The sequence below is a fragment of the Bubalus kerabau genome, chromosome 6 (assembly GCF_029407905.1).
Source record: "Bubalus kerabau isolate K-KA32 ecotype Philippines breed swamp buffalo chromosome 6, PCC_UOA_SB_1v2, whole genome shotgun sequence".
Lineage (NCBI taxonomy): Eukaryota > Metazoa > Chordata > Mammalia > Artiodactyla > Bovidae > Bubalus > Bubalus kerabau.
The window spans coordinates 121,094,594-121,117,420 of NC_073629.1; the positions used below are offsets into that span (position 1 = coordinate 121,094,594).

Consider the following 22,827-nt stretch of genomic DNA (forward strand, 5'->3'; position numbering starts at 1 on the left):
TACTGGGAGCAGTCCTGAGGCTCAGAAGGGCGACTGAGGGGAAGGTACTGGGCCCCACAGGCTGCTGGGGGCCTGCAAGCGCATCACAGAACAGGGCGCCCGTCACACAGTAGACAAACGGCTTCACCTTACAACTACCCCAGGGTGCTGCCGAAGGGGGCAGGCACGGCGTGGCTGGTTCAGGGGGCCCGGGGCAGGAGGCCACACCGCCCTGGAGCCCACCCTGCCAGCTCCCCCTGCACACGGCAGGGGGCACTGGAAAGCCGGGCACGTGGACCCCTCCCTTGGCCATTCTGCCCTGTATGCTGCAGGCTCCCACACTGTTTATCTCGCTCTCCTCCAAGCTTATACAAAACCCTCTGGCCTGGGCTCTGATTCCCCGTGAAGAGTGAGCTTCAGGTGGAAAACAGACGGGGTGGGGCTGGCCCTGGATGGTTCTCAGCCAGTGGTGCTGATGCCCCCAGGCACCCCCGCCCCCGAGCCCAAAGCCTGGAGGGGCTGCCCGTGCCCCAGCCCCAAGGGGCAGCCCCATCAATGTCAGCCCCTCCAGCCCCTCAGAGAGCGGGACTGACGCCCCCCAGGCAGCGTCCTCAGCAGCAGGGCCCGCTCCGTGCCCACACAGCTCTGTGGAGGGGACAGTGGGGGTTCCGGCCCCCCAGCATCAGCAGCGGGACCCCCAGCACACCAGGAGCTGCACAGGAGCCAGGCTGCGGCTCCCACCTTTTCGTGCCTGGGGTGGGTGGGGGCCGCAGAGGCACGAGAGGAGACCCCTGAAGAGTCAGCCCACTCTGACCCCACAACCCTGCGTGTCCCCTGCAAGGCTCTCAGTGGCCTCCGGGGGTGAGGGCTGGATCTGGGCAGTGGGGTGGGGGTGACCCTGTCAGAGTCCGGGGGGCTGACGCCTCCCACTTCTGTGATCCTTTAAGTCTCAAGGGGGTTGACGCCTCCCACTTCTGTGATTGTTTAAGTCTCAGGGTTCGAGGATGCGTGAAGACGCTCAGGGTTGGGCTCCTCCATCCCCGGGCACGTGGCCCCGTCCTGAAGGGGCCGTGCTGCACAGGCGTGCCCACGGCTCCCGGGTCAGGGCCTGCGGCCCTCCTCAGAATCCCATTTCTGGCAGGAGGAAACTACTTTGAGTAGAGCAGGAAGCTGCCCGAGGCCACATGCTGGGGGAGGCACTGGCTCCTCCCGGTCAAAGGTCCAGTCCATCAGCCGGGGGATAATGGTCCGGCTATGCTCAGTCCTGCACTGGTGCCTTGGCAAGTCCCCTTCCTGCTCTGAGCTTCCGTATTTTCATCTATAAAATACAGGTAATCCCAAATCTCACTATGTACTCAGTCACTCAGTCATGTCCGACTCTTTGACCCCATGGACTTCAGTACACCAGGCTTCCCTGTCTTCCACTATCTCCCGGAGCTTACTCAAACTCATGTCCATTGAGTCAGTGATGCCATCCAGCCATCTCATCCTCTGTCGTCCCCTTCTCCTCCTGCCTTCAGTCGTTCCCAGCATCCGGGTCTTTTCAAATGAGTCAGCTCGGCAGCCAAAGGAGTGGAGCTTCAGCTTCAGCACAGTCCTTCCCATGCATTCAGGGCTGATTTCCTGAGCCGTCACTATATGACAAGTTCTTTCATACGTGGATTAACTGACTCCGTCCACACAGTGTAGGTATTATTATTTTCTCTACTCTACAGATGGGGAGGCCAAGGCAGACAGAAGTTCAGTGCCTTCCTAGCGGGTGTCAGTATCAATGGCCTCACAAAATGAGATGGGAAAGGTTCTCTCGTTTTCTATTATTTATATAGGTTTGCACAAGGTCAGTGATATTTCTTCAACTGTAGAGAAATTCCTCAATGAAACCATCTGAACCTAGAAGTTACTTTGTGGGGAGTTTTAAATTGTGAATTAAATTTATTTAATTGTTATAGGACTATCCAGAATTTTCTATGGCTTCTAGTGTCAGTTTTGGTAAATTATTTCATTTACATTTCAAATTACTTTCATAAAGTTGCTCACACTACCCTCTCATTCCCTTTGAAAAATGATTTGGCTGTGCCGGGTCTTGGCTGCAGCACATGTGATCTAGTTTCTTGACCAGCGATCGAGCTGCGGCACCCCGCATTGGGAGCACAGAGTTTCAACCAGCGGATCCTCAGGGAAGCCTCTTACCTTTTTAATGTTTGCTATATCTGTGGTTATGTTCTCTTTTTCATTCCTGACATTGGCATTTGTGTTTCCTTTTTTAATCCATTATTACCAGGGGTTTATCCATTGCATTCTCTTCAAAGTACCAACTTTTGGCTTGATTGATTTTCCCTGACTTTTGCTTTTCTCCCACCAATTTCTGCTTTTATTTTTATTTCCTCTCGCTTTTGAGTTTAATTTGTTGTTCTTTTTCTAGCTTCTTGAGTTGCAGCTTAGAGCATTAACTTTCAAACTTTTTTCTAAAGCTATACATTTTCCTCAAAGGACTGCTTTATCTGCCTTCCACAGCATTTAATGTGCAATATTTTCACTACTGTTCATTTTAAATTATTCTACAACTTTTCCTGTGATTTACTATTTGGCTCATTGATGATTTAGAAGTGTGATATTCAATTCCAAGTCCTTGGAGGCTTTCTGGTAGTTTTCCTGTTTTTGAGTTTTCATTTATTTCAGACAGGACACACTTGTATAATTTCAATCCTCTGAAATTTGTTGACACGTCCTGGCCCAGGACATGATCTATTTCGTTTCACATCCTATGCACACAGGGAAAGAACACACGTTCACAGATGCGGGTGCCGTGTTGCACACACGTGAATTCAGGCAGGCGGGTTCTCCCTGTTGTTGTTTGACTGTGGGATGCAGACTTACGGACAGAGAAGCAGGGCTGTCCCTGGCTGTCCACTGGCTAAAACCACTCTTCCACAGTGTGGGTTCGATCCCTATCCCTGACCTGGGAAATAAGAACCCACATACCAAGAGAGAGAGAAATGGAACAGTGGGACAGAAGAGCACCCAGAACAGAGCCTCACATATACAGTTGCTTGGTTTATAATGTGGACTGTTCTCCAGATCAGTGGGAAGAGCATGGTCTTTGCAATAAACAACGACGGTCCACTGGACACCCATATGGAAAGACGAGCTCTGACCCCTACCACAAGATTCACAGGAATTAACCTGCAATCCATCACAGAAATAAATGTGAATGCTAAAACAATTGAGCTTCTACAACAGGTGAGAATGTCCTAATGGAAAATCACTGAAGGTGAGAAAAGTGATAAATTGAATGTCATGGAGAAAACTGTTCAACACAGCAATGCCAAAGATAGCAGAAGATAATGGCGATAACTTCAGCACAAAGCACACACAAATATGCATCTATCGATACAATGTCCAGCCATGTGTAAGGCCAGGGACACAGCACCCAGAACATACAAAGAACCTCTAGAAATCAATAAGCTGATGAAGCCGGGTGTGAGCCCACGCGGCTAGGGCCCGCGCTAGGTCCTGCTCACCGGGCCAGGCGGGGACAACTCCCGCCCCCAGGCCCTCCCAGAGCGCGCCCTGGGAACTAACCCGGTCCTCCTTAAGCGGGGAGGCGGCGGGGAAGCTCCGGCCGCGGCTCCGCCCCGGGGTTGCCTTTCCCTTAGAAGGCAAAGCCCCAAGCCTCGCCTCCAGCCGGCGGAGAGTCGCGCAGTGCTGCCCGAGCTCCCCTCGCCCCCGACGACGCCGCCAGAGCCCCGGGAGGGCCCGAGGCCCCGCGCACTCGGCGCCCCAGCCGGCTCGGCGTAGACTGGGCGGGCACCGGGGCGGGGCGTGCGGCCTCGCCGGTTTGAATGGAAGGATCTCGAGCGGCGGGGGCGGCGGCCCGCAGGTCCTGAAGCCAGCAGTCGTCCCCGGCCCCCGCGCCCGAGACATGCGGCGGGAGAGGTGAGCGGGCGGGCGGAGCCATGGGGACGGCGAGGCCGGGGACAGGCACCGAGGATCGCGAGGCGCGGAGGCGGGCGGCCCAGGACGCGGGGCCGGGCCGGGGTCCCGGCGGCCGCCGGCCGGGCGCAGGTCGGGCCATGCCCACGCCTCCGTCGCCCGCGCACTAGTCTTCGCGCGCGGGTGCGGCGGCCCCGGAGCAAATCGCCATTTCGCCGCGGTCCCTCCTACCCTCGGCGGCCGCGAGGCTCCTTGTGGTTGAGCTTGGCATCTGAAAGAATGTGACTCCGCGTTTTAAAGATCTGGAGCACCAACCGGAGCGGTCACCCGCAGCCGGCCGGCCGGAGCCCTGCCCCGGAGCCCAGCCCCGCCCGGCCTCCCGGTGCGCCCCGGCGCGCGCCGCGCCCCCTCCCCGCGCCCCGCTGCCCGCCCTCCGCGCGGCCGGCCTTCCCCTTCGCAGCCCGGCCGGGGCGACAGGGCGGGCCCGTCTGAGCGCCGTCTGCCCGCAGGTGCGGCGCCCCCCGCCCTCGTCCCCGCCATGGAGGTGCTGCGGCGCTCCTCGGTCTTCGCCGCCGAGATCATGGACGCCTTTGACCGCTCGCCCACCGACAAGGAGCTGGTGGCCCAGGCCAAGGCTCTCGGCCGCGAGTTCGTGCACGCGCGACTGCTGCGCGCTGGCCTCTCCTGGAGCGCGCCCGAGCGCGCCGCGCCGGTCCCCGGCGGCCGCCTGGCGGAGGTGTGCGCCGTGCTGCTGCGCCTGGGTGAGTGTGGGCCCCGGCCGGCCGGCGGGGTCCCCAGGCTGCCCCTTCCAGCCGGTCGGGCGGACACGCAGCGGCTCGGGTACAGCTGCCTTGCACTGGCAGCCCACCGGGTAGCCGGGCTTCTGTCTTCCCTCCGGGGCAGGGAGGGGACTGGTCCTGGTGCCCTGAGGGATCTATCGCGCAAGGCGGGCGGGGTTCCCTCCAGCACCCACCTCTCCTAGCTCCCCCGTCAGCTGGCCTGTGCACCCGCCAGACCTACTGTCTGCCTGCTGAGCCCAGATTGCACACATCCTGGCCATAAAGAATAGAAAACTCCAGGAGGAATGATGTTTTCGTGGCTAAATTTCCAGAGTGACCCTTGTACTCAGCTGGGCACAAAAATCCTTTGTCGGACCACGTATCCTGATGTTTGTTTTGGAAAATAGGTCCTCACAGTTACTGGCTGCAGTCCTGCGTGGGCTGCTCTTTTCTCTGGGTTTGGAGGCCTCCCCGGGCTCCTGCGGAAATTAGTGCCCGGGAGACCAGAAACTGTGAGGCTGGGTAGCGGCGAACCCCGCCTGCACAGCTTGCTGTGTAGACGTTGGTGGGGGGTTGATTCCGGGGTCCTCGGGCTTAACTGTCTCCATCTTCTCCAAGGACCGCGGAGAGGGAGGCACCCTCTCAGCTGACTCATTCAACCCATCTCGCCACGGGGACGAAGGTTGCCCAGTTCTACACGGCCCGGCGTGACCTTCCACGCGGGGAGTGTGCACTCAGGGGGGCGTGGGGGCACACGCCCCGACTGGGTGGCTCTCCAGATAGAGTGGGTTGAGAGACTGGCCCAGAACCCTGGGTTGGAGGGAGCACCCCGTGGAAGGGGATGCCCGCCTCTTCTCAGGCTGGCCCTTGTGTTCTGTGGACCCTGGGGGCAAGGCTGTGTAGACCTGGTCTGCCCAGGAGTGTTGGCGTGGTGTGCAGCTGAGAGCTGCAGGAGGGTGGTGTCCCACCTGGGTCTTGGGGGAGGGGAGCATGTGGGGTTTGAGGTTTCAGCCAAAGGTCCAGAGTGCCTGTGCTCCCCTGAGGCCAGGGCCCAAACCATTTCTTCCAGCTGGGCTGTAGGGACAAGCCTGGGCTGAACGTTCCAGAGGGCCCTGGAGAATTCGGTATCTCGGGCTGCTGAGAGGCTCCTGGAGTGGCCAGAAGGAAGTCCTTCCTTTGTCCTGGCCTGCCCTGCGGCCCTGCTGGCCCCCAGCTCCCCAGCCTTGCCTGGAACAGGGCCTCAGGCCAGGGTCCCTGTTGTTTGAACTTGTCTGGAAAGCCCCGCTGTGGGCTCCGCTAATCACTGTCCCTCCCAAACTGTGACCTCGGATCCAGGGAGCCTGGGATGCTTCCGGCCTGGACTGGGGGAGCAGAGTCCAGCCAAGTGCCCCACGCTGGCCCTCCGCAGGGCCAGGCCTCAGGGCCCTCCCCAAGCTGCTTTCACGGCCAGTCCCTGGGCTCAGCGTCTGCCAGGTGGCTGAGGGGACCCCGGAGGGAGGTAGCTTGGACCCCCAATGTGCGGCCCTTGTGAGCTGCTCTACGTGAGCCCCCCGCCTCTTGTCACGGCCTGGAGCCGTCCCCCACCCCCAGCACCCCCAGCCCCTCCCCGGCACAGACGAGGAAGCAGCAAACAGGAAGGGGCGGGGGGTGCGCCCCCGCGGCTGGTCTCTTGGGGCCAGTCCCCAGTCGCCCCCCGGGTCTGTGCGTGGGAATGGCTGGCCAGGCCCGCCCTGGGAGTTTCCATGCCACCGCCCCCATGGCTCCACCAGCCTCAGTCCCGCTCTGGCTTCAGATTTTCCTGAATTGGACGGAGTGCAGCTGGCCCCAGGGCCGACGTGGCGCCCTTATCACCGGGACCTCCAGTGGGAAGCATTTCCCTGTTTGCTTTGGCTGGAGAAGCGGCCGGGCTGGGGGACACCCAGTGCGTGGGCCGTGAGGGGTTCCGGCGCGTCCCTGCGGACATGGTGTAGACGGGGCCCTGTGAGGGCGTTCCTCCACTGATGGGCATCCCCGCTGGGCACCAGGAGCCCAGGCCTGCCGCCTCCGGGCAGTGGCTTGGTCTCTGGTTTCCTGAATGACGCTGGGCCTGGCAAGGCTGCCCCTCCCCGAGGCAGCCGTGGGCTCCCCACCTGTGTGGGGTCGCTGGCCCCCACCCTGCCCACGTTGGGGCTGGCCGCCTGCCCGGGCAGCTTGCTGTGTGCTGTGAGTCACCGAGCAGGCACGCCCGGGATTCCCGCTGCACCGGCCCAGCCGGCTCTGCCCTGGGGAGGAGGGGGCGTGGCTGACTTGTCAGAGGGGCAGCCCACAGGCCGGTCTGGGGTGACTACCGCACCTCCCTGGCCTTGTCCCTGGGGACCCTGGGGGTGGTGTCAAGTGGGTGGGCATGGGACAGGTCGGAGGTCAGGGATCAGGCTGGGGTCAGGGCCCCCTCTGTGGCTGTGGGCTGGCCCCCCGGCCCGTGGGACCCCTCTGACCCACCCCTGGTCCCGCGCAGCGGACGAGCTGGAGCTGATCCGGCCCAGTGTCTACCGCAACGTGGCCCGCCAGCTGAACCTCTCCCTGCAGTCGGAGACCGTGGTGACCGACGCCTTCCTGGCTGTGGCGACCCAGATCTTTTCTGCAGGTGAGGCTTCGTGTCTAGGCCGGGGACCCACAGTGCCAGCGGGGCCTGGGGCCTGGGAGTTGTCGGGGCCGGGGCTGCAGCACAGGTGGGCTTGTCTGGGGCTGCAGCACGGGTGGGCTGGGTCCGAGGGCGATGGGCCCCTCGTGGGGTTCTGGGGCTGCCCTGGCCGGAAGTCCTGGCTGGCGGTGTGTGTCAGGGGCCACCAGCTGGTGCTGCTGCTCGCCTGGGCTTCTTGCAGTGCGGTGCCCACTCCCTGGCAGCTGGAGTGGGCGCTGCCAGGCTCCTGGAACCTGAAAAGTTGTGGGGTTGCTACACCGGAGTCTGCTGGGCAGAGGCACGTTGCCAGCCGGCCCCCCACGGGAGTGGTGCTCTGCAGTGGGGGGTGCCTCACCTGGGTCATCTGGCTGGCCCATAGCCCCGTGGGTTTCCCAGAGCCTCTCTCTGGGCCCCGGCGGCGGGCAACGTCTATCCCTGTCACCTCCTTCTCTCACTTCCTCACCTGAGGGCACCTCCTGCTGCTCCTGTCCACACACCTGCCTCTAAGCTCACAGGAGACCCCCGGACTCGTCCCCAGGCCCCTCCCATTCCCACGTCCCCTCCTGGGGAGCCCGTGGGCTCCCTGTGGCCCACCTGTGAGCGGGTGCCCAGCTCGGTGCACCTGTCTCGGTCCTGGGTTCTGGTACGGGGCAGGCGCCAGGCGTTGCTGGGCGTCCAGGAGCAGAGCCCCTCCCGGGACAGCACCTTCTCCTTGGCCGAACCGGCGTGCCCCCCAGCGCCCGGAGCTGCATTGGCCGGGGACCCTGAGGCATGGATGGTGGTCCCGGCCTCGGGGAGGGGTCCATGCGGGCCCACAGCTGAGTGCTCGGGGCTGCATCCCAGCTGGAGGACAGGTGTGAGTGGCCAGGCAGCATTGGGAGTGGGGAGGGCCCCCTTCCCCCTGGGGCTCTGGGGGCACAGCCTGCTGCAGAGGAGGGCCCCAGGCAGCGCAGAGGCCTCGAGCCCGTGGCTGACTGGCGCTGTGACCTGGTGCTCGCCCCGCCTTTTCTCAGCCGAGGCGTGCTGAGCACTGGAGGGCTTCGGGGCAGAGGAGCCCGGACCACCATCCCTGCCCCGAGGGGGACCCTCCACTCACCCACTGAAGACAGAGGGCCAGATGGAGGGGCTGCAGGCCTGTCAGAGGCCCCGTCTGCTGACCCCACCCTCGGGCTGTTGCCTCCCTGTGTCCCCCTCTGAGGAGGCCTCCCGACCCCTGGCGGGCAGGCCAGCGTTGAAGGTGCGGGACACGGGACCGCCAGCTGCGGGCCAGCCTCCACAGGGTCAGTGCGGCTCTCCGTGCAGCGGTCACCAGGGGCAGGACCCCGAGGGGTGGGGAGAGATCAGGGTGCCCTGGAGGGCCTGACAGCCCTCCCCCGGGTGGGGCTCGGGGGCATCCAGGCTGGCCTGGTGGAGAAGGCAGTTAGAGGGGCCAGGCAGGAAGGGGCACGGTGGGCACCCGGAGCTGTCCGCCACGCTGGGCTCCCCCACCACCCCCCGGGCCCGTCCCAGCCTGACGTTGGTGTGTGGGTAGCCGCCTGTGTGTGTCTCCGCCTGTGTGTGTCTCCGAGCTGTCGGGCGGGCAGCTGGTTTATGAGCCGAGGGCTGGCTTTAAAAGGAAGGGTCATTTCTGGGAATGCGGCCGGGAGGGCGGGGTATGGGGCCCAGGGCAGTGGCGGGAGGGTGGGGGGCCGGCCGGAGCGTCCAGCCCTGCCTGCCCAGCCCGCTTAGGGCTGGCGACCAGAGACGAGCCCAGAAGGGCTGTGGGGCTCCAGGAGGGCCCCGGAGGCCGGGAGGGAGGTGTGTCCTGGGGATGGAGCGCGTGGAGCTCAGTCTGAAACCGCTGGGGCTGTACCCCACGGCCCTGGGCCCAAGCTCCCCAGCTGCCGGCCCACCCACCCCGGGCCGGGCTCCGCCCCCAGCCGGCTCCGCCCCCTCCTCGCGGCAGCCCCCTCGCCCGCCTGCCCCCTCGTCGCTGTGTGCGTTGCAGGCGCTTTCTCGACCTCTCTGGACCGCAGAACTCCTACGGCCTGTCCCCGCAGCGGGGCCTGGCCCGCTGTCCCCGGGGCTGGACCCGCGTCCCCTTCACCCTCCTGGGCAGCCCCCTCCTCTGTGGCTGTGGCCGGTGGGGTGGGCGGCTCCAGGACTGCAGGGTAGGCTTGGGTGCCCGCCACGTGCCGGCACCCTGATGCTGCCGAGCCCCCCACACGCAGCGGCGGGGTGACACTCCCGCTGCGTCTTGGGTGAAGGGGCTTCTCGGTTCCCTTTTGTGGGAAAACATAAAGTTGGCAAGTATTTTCATTTTTTTACTTCTCATTACAAGAAGAAAATATTTTACCATGGAAAGATCAAAAAACATGAGATAAAGTACTCTCAGAAATCTGTGCTAAAAAGGCAGCCTCATTTAAACATGAGCAAAGGAATCTAAATAGTCGTCTCTTCCGAGATGTCTGTGAGAAGTCGCTGACCTTCGTCAGTCACCAGGGAAATGCACGTCCAGCCACGAGACTCCAGCTTGCAACCCCTGGGGGTGGAGGCAGGCCTCGAGGTGAGCCGCCACGGTGGACCTCCTGTCATTGTCTTCAGTGGGGTGACTCTGATGGCGTCCCCACCTGAGCCCGCAGCTCCATGCCCTGGGGTTCGCCCCCGAGAAGGGAAGCCACATGTCCACACGAGGGCTTATCCATGGACCTTCAGACCCTCCGCCAGCAGCGGAGGGACCCCACCCAGGTTCGTCTCCTGACTGGTGGTCGGCCCACGCGATGGAGCCTTGCTCCGCCGTGACAAGGCACGCGGTGGTGATGCGCAGGATGATACGAGGAACCTGGAAAATGTTTTGCTCCGTGACGAGTCGGAAACAAAATGGGACCTACTGTGTGATTTGATTAACGTGAAATGTCCAGGTCATCCACAGAGACGAGGAGAGGAGAGATTGCCAGGAGCTGGGGTGATGGGGACACGGTTCTCATGGGGACAGGGACTTGGAGTAAAAATGCCTGGAATTTAGCAGTGGAGGTGGTTGTGGAACATTGTCAACACGCTAAGAACACTGGATCTCACTTTTTTTATTTTTGAGCTGAAAGTGCAGTCTTGACCATTGGACCACCAGGGAAGTCCCATCTGGGTCTTCTTTTTAAAATTTTTGGATCTCACACTTCAGAAGGATGAACTGATGGCAGTGAGACTGCTGTGTGCTTAGTTGCTCGGTCGTGTCCAGCTCTTTGCGACCCGGTGGACTGCAGCCCGCCAGGCTCCTCTGTCCATGGTGTTCTTTAGGCAAGAATGCTGGAGGCAGTTGCCATGCCCTCCTCCAGGGGATCTTCCCGACCCAGGGATGCAACCCAGCTCTCCCACGTGGCTGGCTGGTTCTTTACCACCCGAGCCACCAGGGAAGCCCGGTAGTGAGACCGTATCTCCATAAAAAATAACGCTAAGAGCTCAGAGAAAATAGGGCATACCCAAGACCCACGCGGGAGACCAGCCTGCTGGCAGCTCCCAGACCAGAGCTTTTCTCTCCAGGTCCAACGTGGCAGTCATGTGGAGCCCACATGTCCACCTGGGGCGCCGAGTGCAGGGGGCCCACCAGGGCTGGCGCACCATGAGCAGCTGGTGAACGGGGAGCATGGCGTGATGGCACCATCCCCAGGACATGGCGCCCCCGTGGCCTGGGTGCCCCTTGGAGGGGGCCTGTGAGCAGAGCCCTGAGGGTGGGCAGTCCTGTGGGCGGCACTGAGGCTGGCGGAGTGGGCCCAAGGCCGGTGGCAGGAGGGGGTCCCGGGGGCCAGGGGCCGGCTCGGGGGCTTCAGACGTGGACCTGCTTTGAAGGGGGTGGGAGTCAAAACACCAGGTGGGCCTGGTTCATGGGATTTTTACATTTGCGTTGAATTGAGGTGAAATTCACGTGGTATCTGATTAACCGTTTGATTCATTGTTTGACGTCACCATGGGGTGCGTGTGGTCGGGCTCCCCGACACCTGGGCCTGCACTGGGAGCTCGGCGTCTGGGTCACTGAAGCCTGAGGGAAGCCCCGGTTAAGCGTCTAGGGTGCGATTCGGCGGCGTCGGTCCACCCGCAGGGCTGCGCAGTCCCTGCCGCCCAGGCCCGCTGAGCAGTCACTGCCAGCCCCGGGGCCCACCGCCCTGCCTCCCGTCTCCACGGCCCTGCCGGCCCCGCCGCGTCAGGAATGGACTCACACTCGAGTCTGCATCCTTCAGGGACGTGTTGTTTCAGCAGGCCTGGTCCTGGCCCCGTCAGAGCTCCTGCCTCTGGAGGCCAGATGACCTTCTGTTGTGCAGGTGGCCCACCTCGTGCTCTTCCACTCCCGAATCTCCCTGTCTTGCCATTTCCACCTCTTGGTGACTGTGAACAAGCGTTCATTTGCGTTGACTTGCGCTCCTGTGACTGACCGTCCCCGGGAATGGGGGCCCAGGGCCTGCTTTCCCCACCTGTGCTGTTCCTGCCAGACCAGGGCCCGGCCCCCAGGGGGTGTCCTCTCACCAGTAATGCCAGGTGCCCTCAGCTGTCTTTCCCGTCACAGGGACCAGTCTGCACGGTTACCTGGATCCGCATACTGCCACTTTGAATTTTCAACCTGATAGACTATCCTTTACATCTTGTTTTAATTGACGCTTCTTTGACTTATCAGTGAGGGTAAGCATTTTTCACATGTCTAGTGTATTCAGTTCAGTTCAGTTGCTCAGTTGTGTCCAACTCTCTGCAACTCCGTGGACTGCAGCACGCCAGGCCTTCCAGTCCATCACCAGCTCCCGGAGCTTGCTCAAACTCATGTCCATTAAGCCGGTGATGCCATCCAACCATCTCATCCTCTATCGTCCCCTTCTCCTCCCACCTTCAATCTTTCCCAGGATCAGGGTCTTTTCCAATGAGTCAGCTCTTTCCATTAAGTTGCCAAAGTATTGGAGCTTCAGCTTCAGTATCAGTCCCTCCAATGAATATTCAGGACTGATTTCCTTTAGGATTGACTGGTTTGATCTCCTTGCAGTTCAAGGGACTCTCAAGAGTCTTCTCCAACACCACAGTTGAAAAGCATCAATTCTTTGGCAGTCAGCTTTCTTTATAGTTCACCTTTCACATCCATACATGACTGCTGGAAAAACAATAGCTTTGACTAGATGGACCTTAGTTGGCAAAGTAATGTCTCTGCTTTTTAATATGCTGTCTAGGCTGGTCATAGCTTTTCTTCCAAGGAGCAAGTGTCTTAATTTCATGGCTGCAGTCACCATCTTCTGTGATTTTGGAGCCCAAGAAAATAAAGTCTCTCACTGTTTCCCCATCTATTTGTCATGAAGTGATGGGACCAGATGCCATGATCTTAGTTTTCTGAAAGCTGAATTTTAACCCAACTTTTTCACTCTCCTCTTTCACTTTCATCAAGAGCCTCTTTAGTTCTTTGCTTTCTGCCATAAGGGTGGTGTCATCTGTATAGCTGAGGTTATTGGTATTTCTCCCAGCAATCTTGTTCTTCATCCAGTCCTGCATTTCACATGATGTACTCTGCATGTAAGTTAAATAAGCAAGGTGACAATATGCAGCCTTGACGTACTCCTTTCCCAATTTGGAACCAGTCTGTTGTTCCATGTGCAGTTCTAACTGTTGCTTCTTGACCTGCATATAGATTTCTCAGTGGCCACAGGACTGGAAAAGGTCAGTTTTCATTCCAATCCCAAAGAAAGGCAATGCCAAAGGATGTTCAAACTACCGAACAATTACACTCATCTCACACACTAGCAAAGTAATGCTCAAAATTCTCCAAGCCAGGCTTCAACAGTATGTGAACCGTGAACTTCCAGATGTTCAAGCTGGATTTAGAAAAGGTAGAGGAACCAGAGATCAAATTGCCAACATCTGCTGGATCATCGAAAAAGCAAGAGAGTTTCAGAAAAACGTCTACTTCTGCTTTATTGATTACGTCTATTGTATTATTAGTATTTTTTATTTTGTGAATCCACTATTCATCATTTGTGTTCCTATTTCTTTAGAAAGTGTTGAAAGTGAAAGTGTTAGCTGCCCCGTCGTGTCTGACTCTGTGGGACCCCATGGTCTGTAGACCGCCAGCCTCCTCTGTTTGGATTTCCCAGATAAGAATACTGGAGTGGGTAGCCATTCCCATCTCAAGGGGATCCTTTTTTTTCCCTTGATGTACAGAATCTCTTTATGTGTTAAGGAGCTTTTTATGACTGACAGGCGTTCGTCCCTAGGTTGTCACACGTCTGTCCTTCCCCCAGGGAGGCTCCGTCTTAGTTCTGCCCTCAGCAGCTTGGTGCCTGGGGATGGCCTTTCCTGCTGGGCCTCAGCTTCTTTCCATGGCGAGCGCCCCGCTCTGTTCCAGGGACAGCCAGGCTGGGGCAGGTGCAGCCTGAAGCTGCTTGCTGTTCAGTGCCTCCAGCGCCAGGTCCCGGAGCCCCCTCGACCCGCTCAGGTCCCTCTTTGCCAAACCGCTTTTCTACTCCATCGCTTACTCCAGCAGAGGTGGGCTGGGTTGTCGCCAGGCTCTGGCCCTGGTGTGCAGGTGTGGAACAGAAGCTTAGGACATCTAAGAATGGCCCACGGGGCTGGCGGAGCTGACTTGAGCAGATGGTGGCTGGGACTTGCACGGCGACCAGGTGACCTAGCTCCCTGTCTGACTGGGAGCTGGTGGTCAAGGCTAGCCCTGGGTGCTGACCCCGGTCACCTTCGGGGTGGTGGGCGCGTGGCTCCAGGAGGCTCAGCCCTGTCAGGTGACGCTGCGGGCTGGCCTTAAGCGGGGTCTTGGTGGCCCTTGGTGCCCAGCATCCCTCTCTCTTCCTGCAGGCATCACGTGGGGCAAAGTTGTGTCCCTGTACTCGGTGGCCGCGGGGCTGGCCGTGGACTGTGTGCGGCAGGCCCAGCCCGCCCTGGTGCATGCCCTCGTCGACTGTCTCGGGGAGTTTGTGCGGAAGACGCTGGCAACCTGGCTGCGGAGGCGTGGCGGATGGGTGAGGGCAACCGCGGGGTAGCGGGGGTGACGGGGCTGGAGGGGAGGCGGTCGTGGCTGGGGCCGCATCCCTGCCCCAAGGCTGACCCGGGGCGTGCCCGCCCCCCAGAGCTAAGCCTGCTGCCCTGCCCACTGTGTGGTCAGAGCCACGTCCCACCTCTGTCTCTGGGTCCCCCATCACCTGCCCAGTGCTGGCCCGGCCCGGGGGCTGCTGGGAGCGGTGCCTTCTTTGTAGAGTGGGTGGTGGCAGAGGTGTGTGCAGCCCACCGGCTGTGGGGACAGCAGTCAGCCCTGGGCTGGGGTTGGAGCCACGGTGGAGGCTGGGCGGCGGGGGCAGGCAGGGTCTGACTGCCAGGGTGACTCATGGCAGACGGGACATGGGCAGCTCTGTCCCCTGCCTGTCCTGTCGTCGGGCCCAGAGGGGCTGGGCACGGGGGCAGCCAGGACGCTGACTGCCAGTGTGGCCAGAGGTCAGCCTCCGGGGCTCCTTAGCAGGACTAGGGAGAAACAGGGAAGTGAGGAGTGGCTGCCCGCTGGGCTCCTGTTCTAAGGGGTCATCCCCCACGGCGTCTGCAAGGGGACATGGGGAGTGCCCTGCTCAGGAGATTCCTGCCTCTTCATGGCCGACCTCAGGCCTTTGTCCAGCTGGACTGCAGGCACCCCGTCAAGCAGCACGGCCGCCTCGGGTGGGGCGGGACTGCGCCCCCTGTGCCCTGATGGTGCCCTCTCCCCTCCCAGACGGACGTGCTCAAGTGCGTGGTCAGCACCGACCCGGGCCTGCGCTCTCACTGGCTGGTGGCCGCGCTCTGCAGCTTTGGCCGCTTCCTGAAGGCAGCCTTCTTCATGCTGTTGCCGGAGAGATGAGATGCCGGCTCAGGCAGGAGCCCAGGGGGCCCTCCGCCCCACCCCAGCCGGGAAGACCCTCGGAGCCGCACCCGAGTGGACGCTGGAGGCCCTGCCCTGAGCCCCTCCTCCAAAGCCCAGGCCCTCTGGACGGAGGCGTGAGGGTCTCCCCGGGCCTGGAGCTGGGCTTCAGTGCCGACCCTTCTGCCTCACTGCCCCCGAAGCCCTGCCCGCCCCCTTCTTCCTGGGCCAGAAGGCTGCGCTGCGTCCTGGCCCTGAAGCAGGAAGTGGGAGCCCCATCCGTGTCGGGACCACGTCAGGACTGGAGCTGGCCTCGGTCCTCGAGGGAGGGGCCGTGCATGTTCCGCCTGAAGGCGCCTCGGGCTTGGCTGAAGCTGGGGGCGCGGTGGGGCTGGCTGAGCCTGCATACCGAGTGTGGGGCCGCCGTGGCGGCTCCTGACCGGCTTCTGGGGGAATGTGTGTCCCACGCGGGTGTTGGGGTCCCTGTGTGGCAGGGAGCCGTGGGCGCGAGAGCCCGTGGATGAGGACGATGCTGTGTGTCTGACCCCAATAAAGTGCAGTGGCCGTGGAGGGTGCCCGTCTGCCTGCCTGCACCCGCCTCCCGCAACCGACGGTGGCAGCCCCACCGTGATGGATCAGCATGGCCGCCCCGGGGCCCCTCAGGGAGGCCGCCTCACTGCCCTGTACCTTGCCAGGCCCACGCGCACACGCACATGCACACACTGGCCCTCGCGTGCACACACTGGCCCTCGCGTGCACACAGCCCTGCCCTTCACGGTGGCCAGCCTCCCCCCGCCTGCGCCTCCCCATGACCTCCCACCACAGTGCCCCTGGCCCTGATGGGGGCGGCCCGGCCGCAGGCACACGGCTGGAAGTGGCCTCTCTGCCCTGGCTCCCTTTCCGTACCAGGCAGGGGGCCGCAGACGGCCACACTGGCCGCCTGGCCCGCCTCCCGCGGGAAGAGCCAGAGGCCAGCTCCTGTGCACACGGGCAGTGCTGTGCCCCCCTCGGGGCCCACCTCCCGGCCCCAAGGCCCCCAGGACCACTCTCCTCAGCTCCTTTCCTGGGGAGCGGGCAGGGGCCCAGCACCACCTCCCAGCTCTGCCTGCTCCATCCGCGGGGAGAGAGCATCCCTTGGGCGCCCGAGGTGGGAAGTCTGGGTGGTGGCGCAGGAGAGAGGAAGGGTCCCCCGGTGCCCTGCTTCCCGTCACTGGGATCAGAAAAGCAGGTTTCAGGCCCCGCGGGGAGACTGGCTGTGGGGGGTGTGCTGGGCAGAAGATACGGGGGGACGCGCCCTTTCTGGCAGCACAGAAGGTGACTTTGCGAGGGAAAGATGGAGAAGAAATGTGAACCCATGTGAGGCAAACTTTGAAGCTTCCTCAAGGACACCTTAGACTTGGTCAGACAGAGGAAACCCCTCGTTCTAGAAGAAAACAGTCTCATAAAGCCATTTCTCTACAAGTAAGTAGCTTTATAAATTTAACATAATCATTATGAAACTACTTGTTCGCTCAGAAGGTAAGGACTCTGCCTGCAAAGCAGGAGCCGCGGGCTGGATCCCTGGGTCGGGAAGATCCCCTGGAGAAGGAAATGGCACCCCACTCCAGTATTCTTGCCTGGAGAATCCACGGACAGGGGAGCCCGGTGGGCTAAAGTTCGTGTGGTCACGAAAGAGTGGGATGTGATTGAGCAAAGCATCTTCCTCTTAAGAAAGTACTAGAGTATGTTTCCCTGTCTGGATCTAAAGCTAATTATAAAGTTCACACGAGGAGGGGAAGGACAAACAGCCGAGAAAACCATTCCAAGAAGAGAAAGGAGGAAGGTCTGGACCTCCCTGCCTCTGGGTCTGCCCCTGAACCCCCAGGCCCCGGCCACATGCAGACACGTGAGCACAGGGACACGGGGCCCGCAGAGACAGACCCTGGAGCCTGGATAACCACGTCCACGATGAGGTGAAGGAAATGAGGTCGTCAGCAAGCGACGTGACGAGCAGTCAGCACACGGAAAAAGACCAGATCGAACCCGGGCAACACACCAGGCGAGACAAGTCACAAACGGGTCCAAGAGCCAAGTGTGAAATATGAAGCAAGTGCTGGGAGCAATGTGTGAATTTCTGTGTAACTGGGGAGTGGGCAAAACCTTCCTAAATGTGATTTAAAATCCGAGAACAAGCGGCTGTCCCTGGTGGTAACTGGGCGAGAATCCGCCTGCCGGCACGGGGGACAGGGATCTGATCCCGTCTGGGAGGATCCCACACGCCGCGGTGGGGCAGCTGCTGAGCACAGGCTCCGCAACAAGAAGCTGCTGTAATGAGAAGCCCGGCCCCTGCAGGGAAGAGCAGCCCCCGCTCACCGTAGAGGAGACAGACTCTGCAACGAGGAGACGAAGGGCCGCCGTGAGACAGTACACGAGAGCTTAAGAAACAACAAAACAAAATCCAGGAGCAAGAAAAGACGATACACTTGATGGGAAAAGTGTTTATGACATTTAACATTTTCAAAAGCTGCTGCAGCCTGAGGCAGGAAGCAGAGGGTGGTGTGTGGAGAGGGGGAGTGACTGGGGGCCATGGGGCTTCTTCCCGGGGTGACAGGCTGTCCTGGAAGCAGACAGAGGTGGCAGCTGCAGGCACGCGAGTGTACAAAGTGCTGCTCAGCTGCATACTTGTGTGGACGCTGTGGAACAGTGAACTTCATGTTGTAACCATGCATTTCACCTCCATGAAAAGCTGTAGTTGAAAATCAGGAAGATTATTTATAATTCAAAAGTCAAGAAGGAAAGACAGCTGAAATGCAGACCCAAACTGCCCCAGGACCCCAGGACCCCAGTCCTCACCTACCAGGTTGGCCGAGTCCAGATCTGATCACAGACTTGCTGGGGGCAGGGCACCTCGCACTTGCCGGGGGAGGCGAAACCGCGCAGTGCCCGTCGGGAAGGGCAACACCTGGACCAGCCCTGCGTGCGCTCGCCCTCGCACTGCTAATCCTACTCGGAGACATCTGTCCTGAAGACACACTGGCAGAGGCCCAAAATGACACATACATTGTGACAATACCTGATTAGCAAAAGACTGAAACAGCCCAGAGGCCCAGCGTCAGGGCGTCTGCTGATAGAGCGTGGCAGGCCGGCCTGGGGGGCTCTGAGCCCACGTGAAGCGAGACGAACCTGGATTTACAGGGTTTCTGTTCCTACTTCTCTATCTGGCTGTGCTGGGCCCTCGCGGTGGTTGCGCTTTGATCCTCCTTGTGGCGTGTGGGATCTTTAGTCGCAACATTCGGATTCTCACTTGCAGCATGTGAGGTCTAGTTCCCTGACCAGGGACGGAACCCAGGCCCTCCGCGCCGGGAGCGCAGAGTCCCAGCCCCTTGGCCACCCGGGAAGTCCCTGTTTCACGCGATTGACAACAGGGTCACATCCGTGTTTTGCATAAGCAAAGCTAACTTCAGAGAAACAGTTTTAGAAATAAATGAGTTTGTATGCTGATTTGGTGACATAAGCAGCCAGAGAAATTAGTTATTCCAACTATAATATTTTTTAACATTATATACTCAGTATGAAAGCTGTAAAAACAATAGCAAAAAATTGACTTCAATTAGTAGTCTTATTGACAATATTACTATTCTGAATTAATCATATGTGTCCCGCGGTGGTTTACTCGCTCAGTCGTGTTCGACTCTGTGACCCACGCACCGCAGCCCCAGGCTCTAGTCCTTAGCACTAGTCGCTCAGTCGTGTCTGACTCTTTGCAACATTATGGAGTATAGCCTGCCAGGCTCTTCTGTCCATAGAATTTTTCAAGCAAAAATACTGGAGCTGGTTGCCTTCTCTTTCTGTGGGGGATCTTTCCAGCTCGGCATTTAACCTGGATCTCCTGTGTCTCCTGCATTGGCTGGTGGATTCTTGACCACTGAGCCATCAGGAAGTCCTAAGTATCCTGTAGGAGAAAGCAAATAATGATAAAGAAGATTTTTTCTTAAAAGAGGTGAGATAGAAGAATGTAAGTAAGAAATTGTATGATCTAAGAATCAGAATGGGAAATATCAGTGTGGATGCAGTTTTTTTTTTTTTTCTTAAAGAATACACGTATCCCATGCTGAAGCGCTAGGGAGTGAAGGGCCGTGTGATGGCAAATAGTTCAGTGGAAATGCCTGAGAAAACTTTGTAAAGGGAGTCGATCCTGCCCAGGCCTCTCACTCCCACCCCTGCTGGAGAGAAGGGAGGTGCTGGGGCAGGAAGTGGGCACAGAGGCCATCAGGGTCTCCGTCCGCCTAACTGTAGGGTCACATGGGCCCCTCTGTCTGCCACAGAAAGACTGGACTTGACGAGATTGCAGCAAACATACCAGGAGTGCTGGGTTTGTAGCAGAAGCAGGAGGGGTGGAGGGAGGCGTGGCGTGAGGAGGCTGGTCCTGGGCCGGCCCCGGCGTCCCTGCACGCTTGCTCTAACACTGGACATCAGAGGAAAGACATGAGCGTTTCCACTGGCTCTGGCGTGAACTGTTTCAGAGGAACTGAACCTGAGCCTAACTGGATGGAGGGAAGATTTTCTAAGAGGATTCTGCCACGGAATGTAGGTGTTAGGACAGGCTTAGGAGACGGCCCCTGGGCAGCTCTGCTGGGGGGCTGGTCCACGCGGGCGGGGTGAAACAGGATGGAGCGGGCAGGCTGCCACGTCTGTGCTGTGGCATCAACCCCGAGGCGGGCGGACACTGCATGGGCATGCCGCCGGGCAGCCCTTGGGAAGGGTGATCCACCCTCAGGCTGCAGGAAGCAGGTCAGAGGAACGAGGGGGCTGGGAATGCCCTCCAGTTCCCCAGCCTGCCGGCGGCTCGGGTCGGGTGCAGAGAGGAAGGTGACCAGAGGGCTGTGCGTGCTATCTGCCTGTCTCTCATGCCCCACCTTGTCTGCTCTGCTCTGGGGCTGCCCACCCCTCCCGCACCCAGCTGTGAGAAGGGAGGAGCCTGCAGTGTAGGAGGGAGGGAGTGGGCTTCTTCGGTGCTCCCAGGTCCTCTTGGCATCATTCTAGCAATACAGATGCCTCTGGCCTTAGCCTCCAGGCTGAGCTTGGTCTGACCTTGGAGCTGTGGTCTGAATGTCTGTCTTGCCCGAAATTCATATGTTGAAGTCCTAACCTCAACATCATGGGAGAAGGTGCGGCTTTGGAGGGGACTAGGTCCTAAAGTCACCTTCTGACTGGGACGAGTACCTGCCTGGGTGGCCCCAGAGAGCCAGCCCAGCCCTTCTGCACGTGAGGTCCAGTGGGCAGCCACCCAGGAGAAAAGTCCTTTGTCAGCCGGTCACCAGCACCGTGGTCCTGGGCCTCCAGGATGCTGACAAGTAAATTCCTGCTGCTTAAAATCCAGCCAGTCTGTGGTATTCTTGTTAAAGCAGTCTGAACGGACCGTCAGAAAGTTGTTACTGAGATGTACCCAGTATCTAAACATGTGGAGGTGGCTTCGGAACTTAAGAGGTTGGAAGAGTTTGAAGATGGATGCTAGAAAGCGTCCAGTGCTGTGAATGGACGGTTGGGGCGATGCTGGGGACCCAGGAAGAGAGGAGAGCTGTGCAGGAAGCCTCAGCCTTCTCGGAGAATACCCGAGCGGCCTGAGCAGAACATGGGAGAAACGTGGATGTAATGACCTGAAACAAGAAAACAGCCAACTTTTTACCAACAAAATGGGTTTATTCAGGAACAGCACAGCATTGTGTTTCAGGTCAGAAACTGTGGTGAAGGAAAGAGGAGAAGAAGCTCGTTCACAGGAGACAGAGGTCGGAGGGGCTGCTGTAAACAGTCCCCTGGAGGCACCGGGCCTGAAGCGTGGAGGCTTCTCATTGGCTGGGCTGTTGCCGGGCAGGGAGAAACTCTTCCTGCTGCGGGTGGTGACCGGCTTCTGGCTGGAGGCCAGGTGGTCCCCCTTGTGGCGACATCCAGTGGGGCTGGCTGAGGCCCCCTGGGGGCCTGCCCACTGGACATTTTTTTAATTAACAGTGTTTTGGCCATGCTGTGCACCGTGTGGGATTTTAGTTTCCCGCCCAGGGATCGGCCCCAGAACCTGGGCAGTGACAGCGGAGTCCTAACCATTGGACCACTAGGGAATTCCCATCCCGGCTCCAGTTTAGCAAGGCTTCCGTTTACTAACTTGGACAGCTGTAAAGGCCAGTCTGATGAGATCTCAGATGGAAACAGAGACTTCTGTCAAGAGCTCGGCTGCAGTGTGTCCTAGGCTGCAGGAAGGAAGAGCTTGTGGACAGTGGCCCGGGTGTCTGGCTGGGCGTTTCCAAGCAAAGTGCTCGTGCCTTGCTTCTCTCGGACGCTTAGAGCGAAGAAGATGTGAAGACAGAGCTGTCAGCAAAGAAGAACCAGACCTGAAATGTGGAAAACCCTCAGCCTACTGGCACTGAGAGTAGGAAGAAAACTCGTTCAGACAGATCACAGTGTGGCCCAACTTGATAAGGAGGTTGGTACTGGTCAGCGACAGGCACATCCCCCAAAGGGCAGGGTGACAGCCACCTAAACCGAAGTCAGGGCCTGACGTCCAGACCATGGAGAACTGGTTCCCAAGGCATGTCAGAGAGTGTGTGGTGCGGTGTCTGTCCATGGGGCCCAGAAGATCAGGCTGTGCCTGCCCCCCAGTCCTGTGGACGGCAGAGGTGGCTGCCCTCTGGAGGAGGTGTCTGTCTCCGCCAGCCTGCAGGACGCAACGGCCCTGGGGCCTTGCTGTCTGACTCTGTTGTGTCTGACTCTGTGACCCCACAGGCAGCCTTGCTACCTTCCCTGGACTCTGAAGGATGGGGCCTCCTGGAGCCTCAGGTTCATGACCTCGGCAGAGCCCCATCAGAGGGACCCCAGATGGGGGGGGGCTTGGGGAGGACAGGACTCCGCGAAGGGAGGGGGAGCTGCTCTGGCTCAGCCATGGGGCAGGACCAGTGCGGGGCCTGGAGGACAGGCCTGGGCCACGGGGGTCCCCCTGCAGCCTGGAGTTCCTGGACTGGCTCGGAGGGTGCTGGCCAGACCCTCACTTGGGTGGCCCCTCCTCGCACTCCAGGCAGTGGCAGCCCCAGCCCCCGCGACGCCTGTGCCCTGAGTGTGTGACAGCCATGTGGCTGCAGTGTGGACCTCTGCCCTCGGCACAGCTGCCCTGCCCAGTGTCTGCGTACATTCCTGGTGAGACCAGCTGTGCCCCCGTGCCCTCCAAGAGGGCGAAACAGGGAGGGGGAGGGCGTGGCGGAGACCGAGCCATTGAGAAGAAGGGAAAGGCTTTTTTTGCTTTTGCACACAGGCTGGAGCGTTTCAGACAAATGGCGCTGTGTGGAATTCACCGTGAGATGCTTCAGCCATGAGAAGGGAGGGAGCACACGCACCACGGGTGTGGGGCCCGTGCCGGCGGATGCGGGGCAAGGGCTGAGGGTCAGTGTGTGTGTGTGGAAAGTTCCACTGTGAACAAAGGAATTAATGAAGATGTGTATTACTGAGAATCAGCTCACATCCACTTAACGATGCTTAGGCTCACAGCCACCCTCATGCCTTGGGAATGTCCTCTGTCCACTAGGAAATGGGGGTCTTACGTGCTCAGCTCTTAAACATGACCCGTGTCTTTAGCTTATGACTAACCACCAAAGACTCCTAAGTGTTTTGGTGGTGGTTTA

At 59.7% G+C, this 22,827-nt stretch overlaps 1 protein-coding gene across 2 annotated transcripts; it reads left to right on the forward strand.

The window, feature by feature from the left end:
* The first annotated feature begins 3,600 nt into the window (after positions 1–3,600).
* BOK (BCL2 family apoptosis regulator BOK) lies at positions 3,601–15,752 on the forward strand. Of its 2 annotated transcripts, none has more exons than XM_055586648.1 (5): positions 3,601–3,915; positions 4,422–4,673; positions 7,186–7,314; positions 14,158–14,321; positions 15,059–15,752. In XM_055586648.1, exons 2-5 carry the CDS (start codon positions 4,451–4,453, stop codon positions 15,182–15,184), a joined length of 642 nt encoding a protein of 213 aa, XP_055442623.1. In that variant the 5' UTR covers positions 3,601–3,915; positions 4,422–4,450; the 3' UTR covers positions 15,185–15,752. The 2 variants fall into 2 exon arrangements, with proteins under 2 accessions (XP_055442623.1, XP_055442624.1); XM_055586649.1 differs by lacking the exon at positions 3,601–3,915 and adding an exon at positions 4,195–4,294.
* The last annotated feature ends 7,075 nt before the right edge of the window (positions 15,753–22,827 follow it).